The sequence below is a fragment of the Mirounga angustirostris genome, unplaced genomic scaffold (genome assembly GCF_029215605.1).
Source record: "Mirounga angustirostris isolate CCGP_5_RB_7025 unplaced genomic scaffold, mMirAng1.0.hap1 SCAF_11, whole genome shotgun sequence".
In the NCBI taxonomy this organism is placed as follows: Eukaryota; Metazoa; Chordata; class Mammalia; order Carnivora; family Phocidae; genus Mirounga; species Mirounga angustirostris.
The window spans coordinates 124,451,707-124,466,364 of NW_026991719.1; the positions used below are offsets into that span (position 1 = coordinate 124,451,707).

Below are 14,658 nucleotides of genomic sequence, written 5' to 3' on the forward strand. Positions count from 1 at the left end.
TATTGTTAAAATGTCCATACTACCCAAAGAAATCTACAGATTCAATGTGATCCCTATCAAAATGTCAACAGCATTTTTCATAGAACTAGAAGAAATAATACTAAAATTTGAATGGAAACACAAAAGATATAAAATAACCAAAGCAATCTTGAGAAAGAACAGCTGGAAGAATCACACTCCCTGATTTCAAGATATACAACAAAACTATAGTAATCAGTGCATGAATTAGATACATAGATCAATAGAACAGAATACAGAGCCCAAAAATAAGCCCATGCCTCTATGGTCAATCAATGACAAAGGCAAAACTATACAATGGGAAGACAGTCTTTTTAATAAATGGTGTTGGAAAAACCAGACAACTACATGCAAAAGAATGAAATTGGACCACTTTCTTATATCACACACTAAAACAAACCCAAAATGGATTATAAAGACCTAAATGTGAGACCCAAAACTCCTAAAAGAAAACATAGGCAATAATCTCTTGGGCATGGGTCTTTGCAACATATTTATGGATATGTCTCCCCAGGCAAGGGAAATAAAAGCAAAAGTAACTATTGGGACTACACCAAAACACAAAGCTTTTGCACAGTGAAGAAAACCGTCAGCAAAACCAAGAAGACAACCTAATGAATGGGAGAAGATATTTGCAAATGGTATATCTGATAAGGGGTTAAATATCCAAAATATACTAAGAACTTATACAACTCAACAACAAAAAGCAAACAATCCAATTTCAAAAGAAAAAAAAAAAAGGTGGAGGACCTGAATAGACATTTTTTTTTCCAAAGAAGACATACAGATGGCCAATAGATACATTAAAATATGTTTGATACCACTAATCATCAGGGAAATGCAAATCAAAATCACAATGAGACACTACTTCACATCAGTCAGAATGGTTAGTATCAAAATGACAAAAAATAAGAAGTGTTGGCAGGGATGTGGAGAAAAGGGAACCCTTGTGTACTGCTAATGGAAACGTAAATTGGTACAGCCACTGTGGAAAATAGTATGGAGGCTTCCCAAAAATTAAAAATAGAAATACAATAGATTCAATAATTTCACTATTGGGTATTTACCCAAATAAAACAAAAACCCTAATTTAAAAAGATATGTAGACTCCTATGTTTATAGCAGCATTATTTACAACAACCAATATATGGAAGCAACTCAAGTGCCATTAGTAGATGAATGGATAAAGACGATGTGGTATACAATGGAATATTATCGAGAAAGAATGAGATCTTACCATTTGCAACAACATGGATAGACCTAGAGGGCATTATGCTAAGTTAAATAGGTCAGACAGAGAAAGACAAAGAGCAGATGATTTCACTTATATGGGGAATCTTAAAAACAAAACAAGAAAAATGAACAGAGAACAAAATGGTGGTTGCCAGAAGGGAGGTATGGGGGGGTGGGCAAAATAGATGAAGGGAATTAAGAGGTACAAACTTCTAGTTACAAAATAAATAAGTCATAGACCTGAAAAGTACAGCATAGGGAATATAGTTAATAAAATTGTAATAATATTGTTTGGTGACAGATGCTGACTACACTTAGCATGGTGAGCACTGAGTAATGTTTAGAACTATCAAATCAATATGTTGTACACCCAAAACTAATCTAACAATTTATGTCAGATATACTCCAATAATGAATTTTTTAAAAAAATATATGGGACTGGGAATCAGAGACTGGTGTTCCAGACCTACTTCTATGATTAATTTGCTGTAAGGTCTTTGAAAATTCTATTTCCCTTTCTGGACTTCAATTTCTTCATGCACAAAATGAGGGATCAGACTAGATGTTATGTGTTTTCCCATGTCTGTTATTCTAAAATTCCCATATCTCATATCCCTAACTATGGTGTTAGTTCCTTGAAAAGAAGGATTATGTTCCCAAAGTATTGCTCAAAGGCTGCTTACATCTGAATCATCTGGGGAATTTAATAAGATGTAGATTTTTTAGCACTACCCCAGAGCTACTAAATTATAATCTTCAGGTGTGGAGCCTGCTTCCTTGCTTGCACTCACTGAATGCTGACAACCATTGCATTTAACAAATTATTTATTCGAAATATTGGTCAATAACCCACTGTTGATTGTTGAAGCTACTTAGACAACCCAGGTGATTTAACTGAATAAAACACTAAAAGTGGATAAATGGAGAAATCTGTGGAAGATGGCAGAGTTGTAGGAGAATACTCGGTTTGCCTAGAACATAGCAAGAAAGACATACAATCATTCTGAACACTGAAGAAATTGATCTGAGGACTGACAGAACAAACTGCACAACTAGAGGGAAAGAGGCCACATCATGGAAGGTAGGAGGTGCAGAGATGTGATTTGGGGAAGAGGAGGATTGCAGGTGCTGCAGAGGGGAGGGAACCCTGAACATGGAAAGAGGCGAGAGAATGAGAGAGAGAGAGAGAGAGAGGAGCCACAAGGGGATCACACAAGGAAAACACTTACCCAAAGCCATTGACTGGGAAAACAAGAGGGGCTGATTATCATGAGTTTTTACAAATAACAGAGCCAAGGACTGGAGTTTTAGAGGTCCATGCCATGGCCCATGTGGAGCCCAGCAGGCACTGCAGTTCTCCTATGGAGAAGGAGGGCATATAGCCCAGTAGTGGATGTATGATCTGAGGATTCCCTGAGATATACTGGGAGAGATGGTTTCCCCTTCTTGGAGCACATCTGGGACAGGTGGCATTGCCTATCTGGAGACAAAAGAGCAGCAGGCATCATTATGCTACCCTGCTCCCCAGCATAGGGACAGAGACGCGTGCTGAGGGTGGCTAACCTGGATACCAGCTTTTTGCTGCACTTTATATGAAACTCCAAGCTCCTGAACTTTGGTGTGACTACCCTTCTGGGAAAAACCTGCCCCAGCCCCAGTGAGGTGAGACCCTCCCCCAAAGGATCAGCATGGGCCTACACCACACCAGGTCCCTAAAGTTTGGAGTTTTAAAACCCAGCCAGCTGACTGGGATAAAATACAGGTGCACTGTGATGCCAGGTGGGCAGATGGCCCGAATACAGACAGGGCGAAGGCAGGGATCTGAGGGACACCTGGGACACATAAGGGGCGATTGTTTGCTCTTCTGTAAGAGCTTCCTGGACAGCAGTGGGCATGAACCCCTCTCCAGGGAGGACAGAGAGGGCTAGTGCTATTTCTTTCCCCTACCCTTCAGCATGAACTAACTTCATTAAGTAAAGGGCATGGCAAGGGGTCTAATCAAAACAGATAGAAGTAATATGCCTAATCCAGAATTTAAAACAACAATCATAAGGATAAGCTGGGTTTGATAAAACCATAGAAGACACCAAGGAGTCCCTTACCACAGAAATAAAAGACCTAAAAACTAGTCAGGCTGAAATAAAAAATACTGTAACCAACATGTGAAACCAACTGGATGTAATGAGCACAAGGATGGAAAAAGCAGAGGAACAAATAAATGATATAGAAGATTAAATTATGGAAAATAATGAAGCTGAAAAGAAGAGGGAAAGAAAAATATTGGACCACAAATGTAGACTTAGGGAACTCAACGAATCCATAAAGCATAATAGCATTCATATTCATAGGAGTCCCAGAAGAAGAGAGGGAAAAGGGAGCAGAAGGTTTATTTGAGCAAATTATAGCTGAAAATCTCCCTAATCTGGGGAAGGAAACAGACATCCTATTCCAGGAGGGACAGAGAACTCCCATCAAAATTAACAAAAGCAGGCCAACACCAAGACATATTGTAGTTAAATTTGCAAAATACAGATATAAGGAAAAAATCCTAAAAGCAGCAAGACAAAAGAAGTCCCTAACCTAAGGGAAGGCAAATAAGGTTAGCAGCAGACCTCTCAACAGAAATTTGGCAGGCTAGAAGAGAGTGGCATGATATATTCAATGTGCTCAAAGGGAAAAATCTACAGTCAAGAATATTCTATCCAGCAAGGCTGTCATTCAGAATAGAAGGAGAGATAGAGTTTCTCAGACAAAATCTAAAGGAGTTTGTGACCATTAAACAGCCCTGCAAAAAATATTAAAGGGGGCTCCTTGAGTGAGAAAGACCAAAAGTGACAAAGACAAGAAAGGAACAGAGAAAATTTCCAGAAATAATGACTTAACAAGTAATACAATGGAACTAAATTCATATTTATCAATAATCATGCTGAATGTAAATGGACTAAATGCCCCAATCAAAAGACATAGTGTGTCAGAATAGATTAAAAAAAAGACCCACCTCTATGCTGCCTACAAGAGACCCATTTTACATTTAAGACACTTGCAGGTTGGGGCGCCTGGGTGGCTCAGTTGGTTAAGCGACTGCCTTCGGCTCAGGTCATGATCCTGGAGTCCCTGGATGGAGTCCCGCATCGGGCTCCCTGCTCGGCAGGGAGTCTGCTTCTCCCTCTGACCCTCCTCCCTCTCATGCTCTTTGTCTCTCATTCTCTCTCTCTCAAATAAATAAAATCTTTAAAAAAAAAAAAAAAGACACTTGCAGGTTGAAAGTGAGGGGATGGAGGGGCGCCTGGGTAGCTCAGCCGGATGGGCGACCAACTCTTGATTTCAGATCAGTTCATGATCTCAGGGTCATATGATCGAGCCCTGTACCAGGATCCCTGCTCAGCAGGGAATCTGCTGGAGATTCTCTCCCTCACTCTCTACCCCTCCCCCTGCTCATACACACACTCTCTCTAAAATAAACAAATAATTTTTTTAAAAAAAGAAGAAAGTGAAGGGATGGAGATGTATTTATCATGCTAATGGATGTCAAAAGCCAGAATAGCCATACTTATATCAGACAAACTAGATTTTAAATGAAAGATTAGAACAAGAGATGAAGAAGGGCATAACATCAAAATTAAGGGCTCTACCCAACAAGAAGATCTAACAATTATAATTATTTATGCCCCCAATTTGGGAGCACCCAAATATGTAAAATAATTAATAACAAACATAAAGGGAGTCATTGGTAATACAATAACAGTAGGGGATTCTAATACCCCACTTACAGCAATGGGCAGATCATCTAAGCAGAAGATGAACAAGGAAACAATGGCTTTGAATGACACACTGGACCAGATATAATAGATATATTTAGAACATTTCATCTTAAAGCAGAATACACATTTTTTTAGTGCACATGGAACATTCTCAAGAACAGATCACATACTGGGTCACAAATCAGCCCTCAACAAGTACAAAAAGATTGAGATCATACCATGCATATTTTCAGACCACAATACTATGAAACTTGAAGTCATCCACAAGAAAAAATCTGGAAAGACCACAAATACATGGAGGATAAAGAACATCATGCTAAAGAATGAATAGGTCAACCAGGAAATTAAAGAAGAAATTTTAAAAGTGCATGGAAACAAATGAAAATGACAACATGAGGGTTCAAAACCTCTGAGAAGGCAGCAAAAGCAGTCCTAAGAGGGAAGTATATCCAATGCAGGCCTACCTCAAGAAGCAAATATTCAACCTAAACTAACACCTAAAAGAGCTAGAAAAGAATAACAAAGAAGCCTAAAACTAGCAGAAGAAGGGAAATAATAAAGATTAGAGCAGAAATAAATGATATAGAAACAAACAAAGAAAAAAACAGGAGAACAGACCAACAAAACTAAGAGCTGGTTCCTTGAAAAAATTAATAAAATTGATAAACCCCTAGGCAGATTTATGAAAAAGAAAAGAGAAAGCACCCAAATAAATAAAATCAAAAATGTGAGAGATCACAACCAACACCACAGAAATACAATTATAAGAGAATATTGTGAAAAATTATATGCCAACAAATTGGGTATTCTGGAAGAAATGGATAAATTCCTAGAAACATACAAACCACCAAAACTGAAACAGGAAGAAATAGAACACTTTCACCAACTGATAACCACAAAGAAATTGAATCAGTAATCAAAAATCTCCCAACAAACAACAGTCCATGGCCAGATGGCTTCCTAGGGGAATTCTACCAGACATTTAAAGAAGACTTAATACCTATTCTCCTAAAATGTTCTAAAAATAGAAATGGAAAAAAACTTCCAAAACCATTCTATGAGGCCAGCATTACCTTGATTCTAAAACCAGACAAAGGCCCCACTAAAAAAGAGAATTATGGGTCAATATCCCTGATAAACATGGATGCAAAAAGTCTCAATAGTAGGAAATTGAATCCAACAGTACATTAAAAGAATCATTCACCACTATCAAGTGGGATTTATTCCTGGGTGGCAAGGGTGGTTCAATATTTACAACTCAATCAACATCATAAGCAACATTAACAAAAGTAAGGATAAGAACCATATCATCCTTTGAACAGATGTAGAAAAAGCATTTGACAAAGTAGAGCGTCCATTCTTGATTAAAAACCCTCAACAAAGTAGGGATAGAGGGAACATACCTCAACATCATAAAGGCCATATATGAAATATCCATAGCTAATATCATCCTCAATGGGGAAAAACTGAGAGCCTATTACCTACAGTCAGAAACAAGACAAGGATGTACACTCTTACCATTACTATTTAACATAGCCCTGGAAATCTTAGCCTCAGCAATCAGACAACAAAAAAGAAATAAAAGGCATCCAAATCAGAAAGGGAGAAGTCAAACTTTCACTATTTGCAGATGACATGATATTCTATGTAGAAAACCCAAAGATTCCACCAAAAAATTGCTAGAACTGATACACGAATTCAGTAAAGCTGCAAGATAAAAATCAGTGTTCAGAAATCGGTTGATTTTTATACACTGATAATGAAGCAGCAGAAAAAGAAGTCAAGTAATTGATCCCATTTATAATTATGGCACCAAAAACCATAAGATACCTAGGAACAAACCTAACCAAAGAGCTAAAAGATCTGTACTCTGAAAACTATAGAACACTTATGAAAGAAACTGAAGATGACACAAAGAAATGGAAAAACATTCCATACTCATGAATTGGAATAACACATATTATTAAAATGTCTATACTACGGGGCACCTGGGTGGCTCAGTTGGTTAAGCGACTGCCTTCGGCTCAGGTCATGATCCCAGGGTCCTGGGATCGAGTCCCACATCGGGCTCCCTGCTCTGCAGGGAGCCTGCTTCTCCCTCTCCCACTCCCCCTGCTTGTGTTCCCTCTCTCGCTGTGTCTCTCTCTGTCAAATAAATAAATAAAATCTTTAAAAAAAAAATTAGATTTCTGCAAAACTACCAGTGATTCAGAATTACATATGGGAGAACTTTGTTTAAAAAAAAAAAAAAATGTCTATACTACCCAAAGCAATCTACACATTTAATGCAATCCCTATCAAAATATCACCAGCCTTTTTCATAGAGCTAGAACAAACTATCCTTAAAAAAAATCCTAAAATTTGTATGGAACCACAAAAGTTCCCAAATAGCCAAAGCAATCTTGAAAAAGGAAAGCAAAACTGGAGGCATCATGATTCCAGATTTCAAGCTCTTACCAAAGAGCTTGAATACAAAGCTGTAGTCATCAAACAGTATGCTACTGGCACAAAAACAGACACATGGATCAATGGAACAGAACAGACAACCCAGAAACAGACCCACAACTGTATGATCTACTAATCTTTGACAAAACAGGAAATATCCAATGGAAAAACGTCTTCAACAAATGGTGTTGTGAAAACTGGACAGCCAAATGCAGAAAGAAATTGGACCACTTTTTTACACCCTACAATAAAATAAATTCAAAATGGATAAAAGACCTAAGTGTGAAATAGGAAATCATCAAAATCCTAGAGAATACAGGCAACAACCTCTTTGAACTTGGATGCAGCAACTTCTTACTAGATACATCTCCAGAGGCAAGGGAAACAAAAGCAAAAATAAACCATTGGGACTTCACCAAGATAAAAAGCTTCTGCACAGCAAAGGAAACAATCAACAAAACTGAGAGGCAACCTTTGGGATGGGAGAAGATAGTTGCAAATGATATATCTGATAAAGGGTTAGTATCCAAAATCTATGAAGAACTTATCAAACTTAACACCCCAAAAAACAAATAATCCAGTTAAGAAATGCACAGAAGACATGAATAGACATTTTTTCCAAAGAGGACATCCAGATGGGTGGTAGAAACATGAAAAGATGCTCAATATCACTCATCTTCAGTGAAATACAAACCAAAACTACCATGAAATATCACCTCACACCTGTCAGAATGGCTAAAGTTAACAACAAAGCAATCAATAGATGTTGGTAAGCATGTGGAAAAAGGGGAACCCTCTTACACTATTGGTAGGAATGCAAACTGGTGCAGCCACTCTGGAAAACAGTATGGTGGTTCCTCAAAAAGTTAAAAATAGAACTACCCTACAACCCAGCAATTGCACTACTAGGTATCTATCCAAAGGATACGAAAATACTGATTCAAAGGGACACATGCATCCCATTTTAGTGGCATTATCAACAGTAGCCCAATTATGGAAAGAGCCTACATTTGTTTATTTAAATTTAATTAATTAACATATAGTGTGTTGTTAGTTTCAGAGATAGAGTTAAGTGATTCATCAGTTGTATATAACATCCAGTGCTCATTATATCAAGAGCCCAAATTTCAATCAACTGATAAATGGATAAAGAAGCAGTATACACACACACACACACACAATACATTATTCAGACATAAAAGAATGAAATCTTGTCATTTGTGAAGATGTGGATGGAGCTAGAGTGCATTATGTAAAGTGAAATAAGTCAGTGAGAGAAAGACAAATACCATATCATTTCACTCATATGTGGAATTTAAGAAACAAAAGAGATGAACATAGGGGAAAAAAAGAGAGAGGCAAACCATAAAACAGACTCTTAACTATAGAGAACACACTGATGGTTACTGGAAGGAAGGTGTGGGGGATGGGTTAAATAGGTGATGGGGATTAAGGAGGACACTTGTGATGAGCAGTGGGTGTTCTTTGTAAGTGATGAATCACTAAATTCTATACCTGAAACTATTATTACACTGTATGGTAGAACTAACTAACTGGAATTTAAATAAAAACTTGAAAAAAAGTGGATAAAATAATGCAGCAAATGGATTTTTTCAACACACAAAGAACATCATTACAAAGGTATGAAAACAAGCAGACAAAAAGAAGCAGCTCTGCTAAGTATCAGAACTACCAGCATATACCACATAGTTGTAAGTTGTATTGGTTTTTTATTTCTAGCAAATACAAATACAGTGCCAATCCTAATATTTAGAGCCAGGGTTTCATAAGAAAAAAAAAAGAAGAAGAAGAAGAAGGTAGCGGGAGGGGAAGAATGAAGCGGGGGAAATCGGAGGGGTAGATGAACCATGAGAGACGATGGACTCTGAAAAACAAACAGGGTTCTAGAGGGGAGGGGGGTGGGAGGATGGGTTAGCCTGGTGGTGGGTATTGAGGAGGGCACATTCTGCATGGAGCACTGGGTGTTATGCACAAACAATGAATCATGGAACACTTCATCTAAAACTAATGATGTAATGTATGGGGATTAACATAAGAATTAAAAAAAAATAAAAATAAATAAATAATAAATAAATAAATAAAATAGAGCCAGGGTTTCAGTAGTCTCATCCTTCCAAAGCATGAATTGCCCTGGACTTGGAAGAAGGTAACCCCCCCCCCAAAAAAAGTTTCTAATTCCCTTATATTAAATCTAGCACTACTTTGGCTTTTTCAAGGAGGATCTCTTGAAGTCCTCTTTAATATAATTACTAAAAGGTTTGGCTATCTGATTTTCTAGGCACCAATAGGATGTAAACAAACCAGTGTAAACAGGAGAGGCTGCAACTAACAATGAGCATGGAGACACACACACACACGCACAAATACAAATATAGAATTAACATAATGAATGTTCTTTATGATGATCATAAAGTTACAAAGAGAAAGGACTATTGTGTTCAAAATTTTTATTTAAGATTATAAGAAAAGATGCAATACATTCTTAGAGAACTTTATTCTCAGAGTTAAAATTTAAAAGGCTTTAAGACTTGAAAAAATAAAGCTCATTTATTTAGAATTTCCATCTTATTTAGACCATCTATCATAGCCCAGTGAAATCAGATACATAAGAAGTTAATAAAACAGAATTAGCCTGTTTTTCCAGACTGGAGTAAAGAACAAAAAGGGCCTCATTGCCCAAGTTTCTAAGGACATATTAGTCCAGTTCTGTAGCCCTCAGCCTCGGAAATTATTTTGAAATTTCTGATAGATGGAAAGACTCAGCATGTATTAAGATAACCCTGCAAAAATAATTAGGAACAAGTCCTAATACTTTCAAGAATATGGGGTAGTAGCCAAGTGTAAAACAATAACACAAAAGCCACCACCAAAGAATAAAATATCCTGCATGATACTTAAATATTTCAAGGCTTAAGAGGATCATTGTTATTAATAATATTCTCTGAAAGAGATGGGGTTTTAAAATCAAAAGAAGTTTAATACAGCTGAGGAACACAGAGTTTGGGGACAGGAGGACTAAGAAACAAGGCTGCCAAGATGGGTAGAGGCTGGGTTACAAAAATATTGGCTACAGAGTAGAGGTTAGTTTGGGTGGGAGCAAGACTTCAGGAAGTAAGACCAACTAGAGACTTTTGTAGTAGTCCAAGTGGATGACAATATTGGATTAAACTAAGGTGGTAGCTGGAAAGTTGGGGAAAAGTAGATGAATCCAAAAGATGTGGGGGGGGGGGTAGTAATTACATACCTTGGAAAATAATTCAATCTAGAAAGCAAAGGGTAGAAAATTAGCAAAGATGATTCCCAGTTTCTGGCTTGAACAATGGGGTGCATAGAGCTGTTATTGACTAAAACAAGGAAAATGGGAGACAAGCATATCATGTTCATTGTTTTTTTGTTGTTGTTAAGAGTAGGGGAGGGAGATGGAGATGATGAAACTAATTTGGACATACTTAGTTTAAGGAGTTTATGGGTAGCCAAGTAGACATGTTCAATAGATGTTGAATATAGAGGTATGACACTCAAAAGAAGTTAGGAATGATAACTGAGATGAAAGTCATTGGTATATATAGAAGGTTATGATGTCATGGGAATAGATTAAATCACTCAGAGTCTGTATGGTAAGAACACCTAGAACAAAACAAAGAAAAACACCAACACATGAGTGAAGAAAGGAAAAGATTACCAAAAATACTACAAAAGATCTTTATATCACAAAGGCCTTTAATACAGCTGTGTAATATTGTGGAAAATTCTAAAGAGAGCACAGCCATAAAAGTATGAAGAAAATCAGATGTAGTATTTACTGCTGGTACTGTGTCCAGATCTCTTTTACTGGGCCAGGGAAACTGTCCCTCTACTACTTCAGAGTATTAACATTGGCTGAAGGAAGCCACCTTTCCTTAAAATGCCTGGGGGGTTCTGCCTTCCTCCAGTTAGCCCACAGACAATGGCTGATTAGGAAGAGGCTACAGAAGTCCAGCCCCTTGCCTGAGGTGGGCCAAATCTGTAGTGCCATTCATCCCCATGGGGTCAAATGGAGGCTACACTTCAAGTGAAATCACATCTTTGCTTTACTTTCCTCCCTTCCCCATCTTGCTTTCCTTGCTTCCTTACAAGTTTTTCTGAGAGCACTCTCTATAAATTATTTGTTTTTGAATCCTTGTCTCAGGCCCTGCTTCTAGAGAACTTAATCTAAGAAACAGGGAATTGTGATGTCTCTGAAGTAAAAGAAAGAATTGTTCTTAAACCACATATTTATATTTTATTCATGTTTATATATGTGTGTATTTTATTTCATAATAAAAAAGGAGTTAAGGAGGGAGGGGAGAATCAACAATGTTGAATGTTGCTACATGCTACTAAAAAAGTTTTTTAAAAAGTTGAGTAATAAAAGAACAGACAAGTGTTCATTTTAGTAACAGAGCCAACATTGGCTATCTCGGTTGCAGAAATTGCTTTAGAGTCATGAGGTTGGAAGTCAGACAGCAGCACTGGAAGAATGGATGAGAGGTGAGTAAGTACAGACAGTAAAGAAAACTGCTGTTTCAGGAAGTAGGACTGTGAAGAGGAGGAAAGACTTAAGGCACTATTTGGAAGGCAGATTTTCAAATTTAACATGGGAGGTTCTTGATCACATTTAAATGCTAATGGAACAGAGACAATAATAAGGGACAAGTTGGAGATCTAAGAGAGAAAAAAAAACAATTGAGTGTAAATGGATGGAGAGAACTGCTTTTAAGATGTTACAGAGGGAATTTAAACATGAACTAGGGACTTGCTCAAGAAGACCTTTGAGATCTCTTTCTACCTTGAGAGTCTGAGCTTGGATGATGTTTTTTTAAAATACAATGTAAATTCAATTAGCCCATATATACTACATCGTTAGTTTTGGGTGTAGTGTTCAATGATTGATTAGTTTCATATAACACCCGGTGCTCATCACATCACATGCCCTCCTTAATTGAATTTAAATAAAAAAAGAAATAAATTGAAATATAGCTCAAAAAATAAAATAAAATAAATAAAATAAAATGTAATATTAAAGGATCAGGAACCAGAGTACCTGAGTTCATCTAGGAAAAAAAACAAAAGTTTTGGTATAAGGCAAGAATTTATCACAGTTTTCTTTTATTCTAGGAGGTAAGGGTTCTTACCCGCCAATATCCTGCTTCACAAAATCTCCAGGTTCTTGTCGTCTTGATTCCCCTTGGCCGGTTATTACAGGAAAAATATTAATCAGGAAAAGAAGCCCAAGGCTGGTTGTGTAGAAGTGACTCATTTGTGTGATTATCATCTTCTTAGGCACCAACTTGGAGAGACCTGTGAGAGCCATGTTCAGGGAAAAGAGGAAGGAGAAGGAGTGGAAGGCAAAAAAGAAAAAGGTAAAAAAAAAAATATTTTATGCAATTCTATTAGAGCCATTTAACTTCCCTAGTGTCCAGTTACTAAATGATTAAGGTGACAATCCCCTTTCCCCAGTTCATAAATGCCACCAAAATTCATTCCCAACATACTCCTTTCTTGAATATACCAAAGCCCATCCAAGAAAGTGTAAAGAGCTCTAAATCAGTAATTCAGAATCTTAGGTTACAATTTCATCTCTTTCCCTGTCTTCTTTCAGCTTTAGTTACTCTTTCATAATCCAAGAGTTTAAAATAATCTCTCATGTCTTCATTTTATTTTCCCCCAATCCCATTTGATCTTTACTCTCACAAATGCCTTTGCCATAGTTAACTGTGTAATATTGTAGGAAATATTAGAATATTAAGACCTGAACTCTCTTTATAACATTTTTGGGATTGATTCTCATTTCTATAGTTAAGCAATATTCCAAAAGATCAAAGGTCTTGGAGTAGATGAACTGTTTCCTCTGAATCAGGTTGAGAAAATGCAAAATGATGAGACACCATCGCTCTAGAATAAGAATGTAATGTTTCCCCATAAAGAGATATTTGAGGGCAAAGTCAGCCCCATGTAGGGGCCACAACATAAGAAATCCAAGTCTATCTTCCTAGTACAGAAGACCCTAAAATGTCAGCAAATTATACTGATGATAGAATTATGTGATTTAGAGTTGCCTATGTGCAAGGCTATTTTATGAACTCTGGACTGGTGGATGTTTAGCTAAGGCATGGGATTAAGAAAACAGGATAAAGTGGCACTTTCTTGGTATCTCTGAACCTTATGGCTTCATTGAATCTGAGACATTGACCACTTGAAGGAGACCTAATTGTGACCCAACACCATACTCTTTTTAAGTCATTTCAGTGGCTTAACTTCCAGAGAGAATAAAAGGCTTTAAAATTTTTTTCCAAGGAAAGTTTATGCAAGGGAATAATATGTAATACAGATACATGCTGGAGAGCTATTATGGTTGATAAGAAGATGAAGAACAAGTCTTTTTAAATTTATCCCACCCCCCAAAAAAGTAGCCACTATGTTCTATACTCAATTCTCTTCTTGAATTTTTGGGATGAGAAAACATCTATTTTGAGTTGCTGCCTAGACATTTTACAATATGGCAACCTTGCTCATACCCAGAGTCTGGACATTTAGATAAGGACCCAAACTTAGGATACACACTACAAGTTCCTGCTTTGCTTTTCCCAGGGCATGTTTTAAAATAACCACTTAGAGTTGAGCCCACAAAAAGTTAGTGATCTCCACCCCAACCACCTGATAAATAATAGGTGACTGTAACCTACTCTCTATCTCTTGCTAGCTTGTGACCTGGGAGGGAGTGCTGTCCTTCCCCCAGCTCATTACACTTCCCTGTGGTGGGATTTGTAAGTAAATAAACCTTGTGACTTTACTTATTTTGTATGAATGTATTAAAACTGCATCTCCAATCAAAACAACCCAAGGATTTTCGCTTCCCCAAAGTGGAAGCTCAGATGATGGGGGAGCTGCCTGTTGACCTCGTGTGGGTGGCTTGTGCTTCTTCATTTATCAAGTCATAACCTGCATATTCTTAATATATCAGTTATGGGTCTCTCTCAACAGAATATTGTACAGGCAAAGAAAACTATGATACTAGAGAAGATGAACTTCTGACATGAGGAAATGTCCACATTACAGATAGAAATAGTCATAATATTAGATTGTATCATATAAAATTGCCAATATTTGACAATTTTTGTTTTACAAAAACAGCAATTTCTTTTTACAAAACCATAACTAT

At 37.1% G+C, this 14,658-nt stretch overlaps 1 protein-coding gene across 1 annotated transcript in view; it reads right to left on the reverse strand.

The window, feature by feature from the left end:
* Positions 1–14,658, reverse strand: part of GABRA3 (gamma-aminobutyric acid type A receptor subunit alpha3) — a 369,872-nt gene that overhangs the window by 242,977 nt on the left and 112,237 nt on the right. Inside the window, exon 2 of the mRNA XM_064574680.1 lies at positions 12,632–12,808. Coding sequence (XP_064430750.1) covers positions 12,632–12,771 — 140 coding nt within the window. The 5' untranslated portion in view covers positions 12,772–12,808. The remainder of the gene's footprint in view (positions 1–12,631; positions 12,809–14,658) is intronic.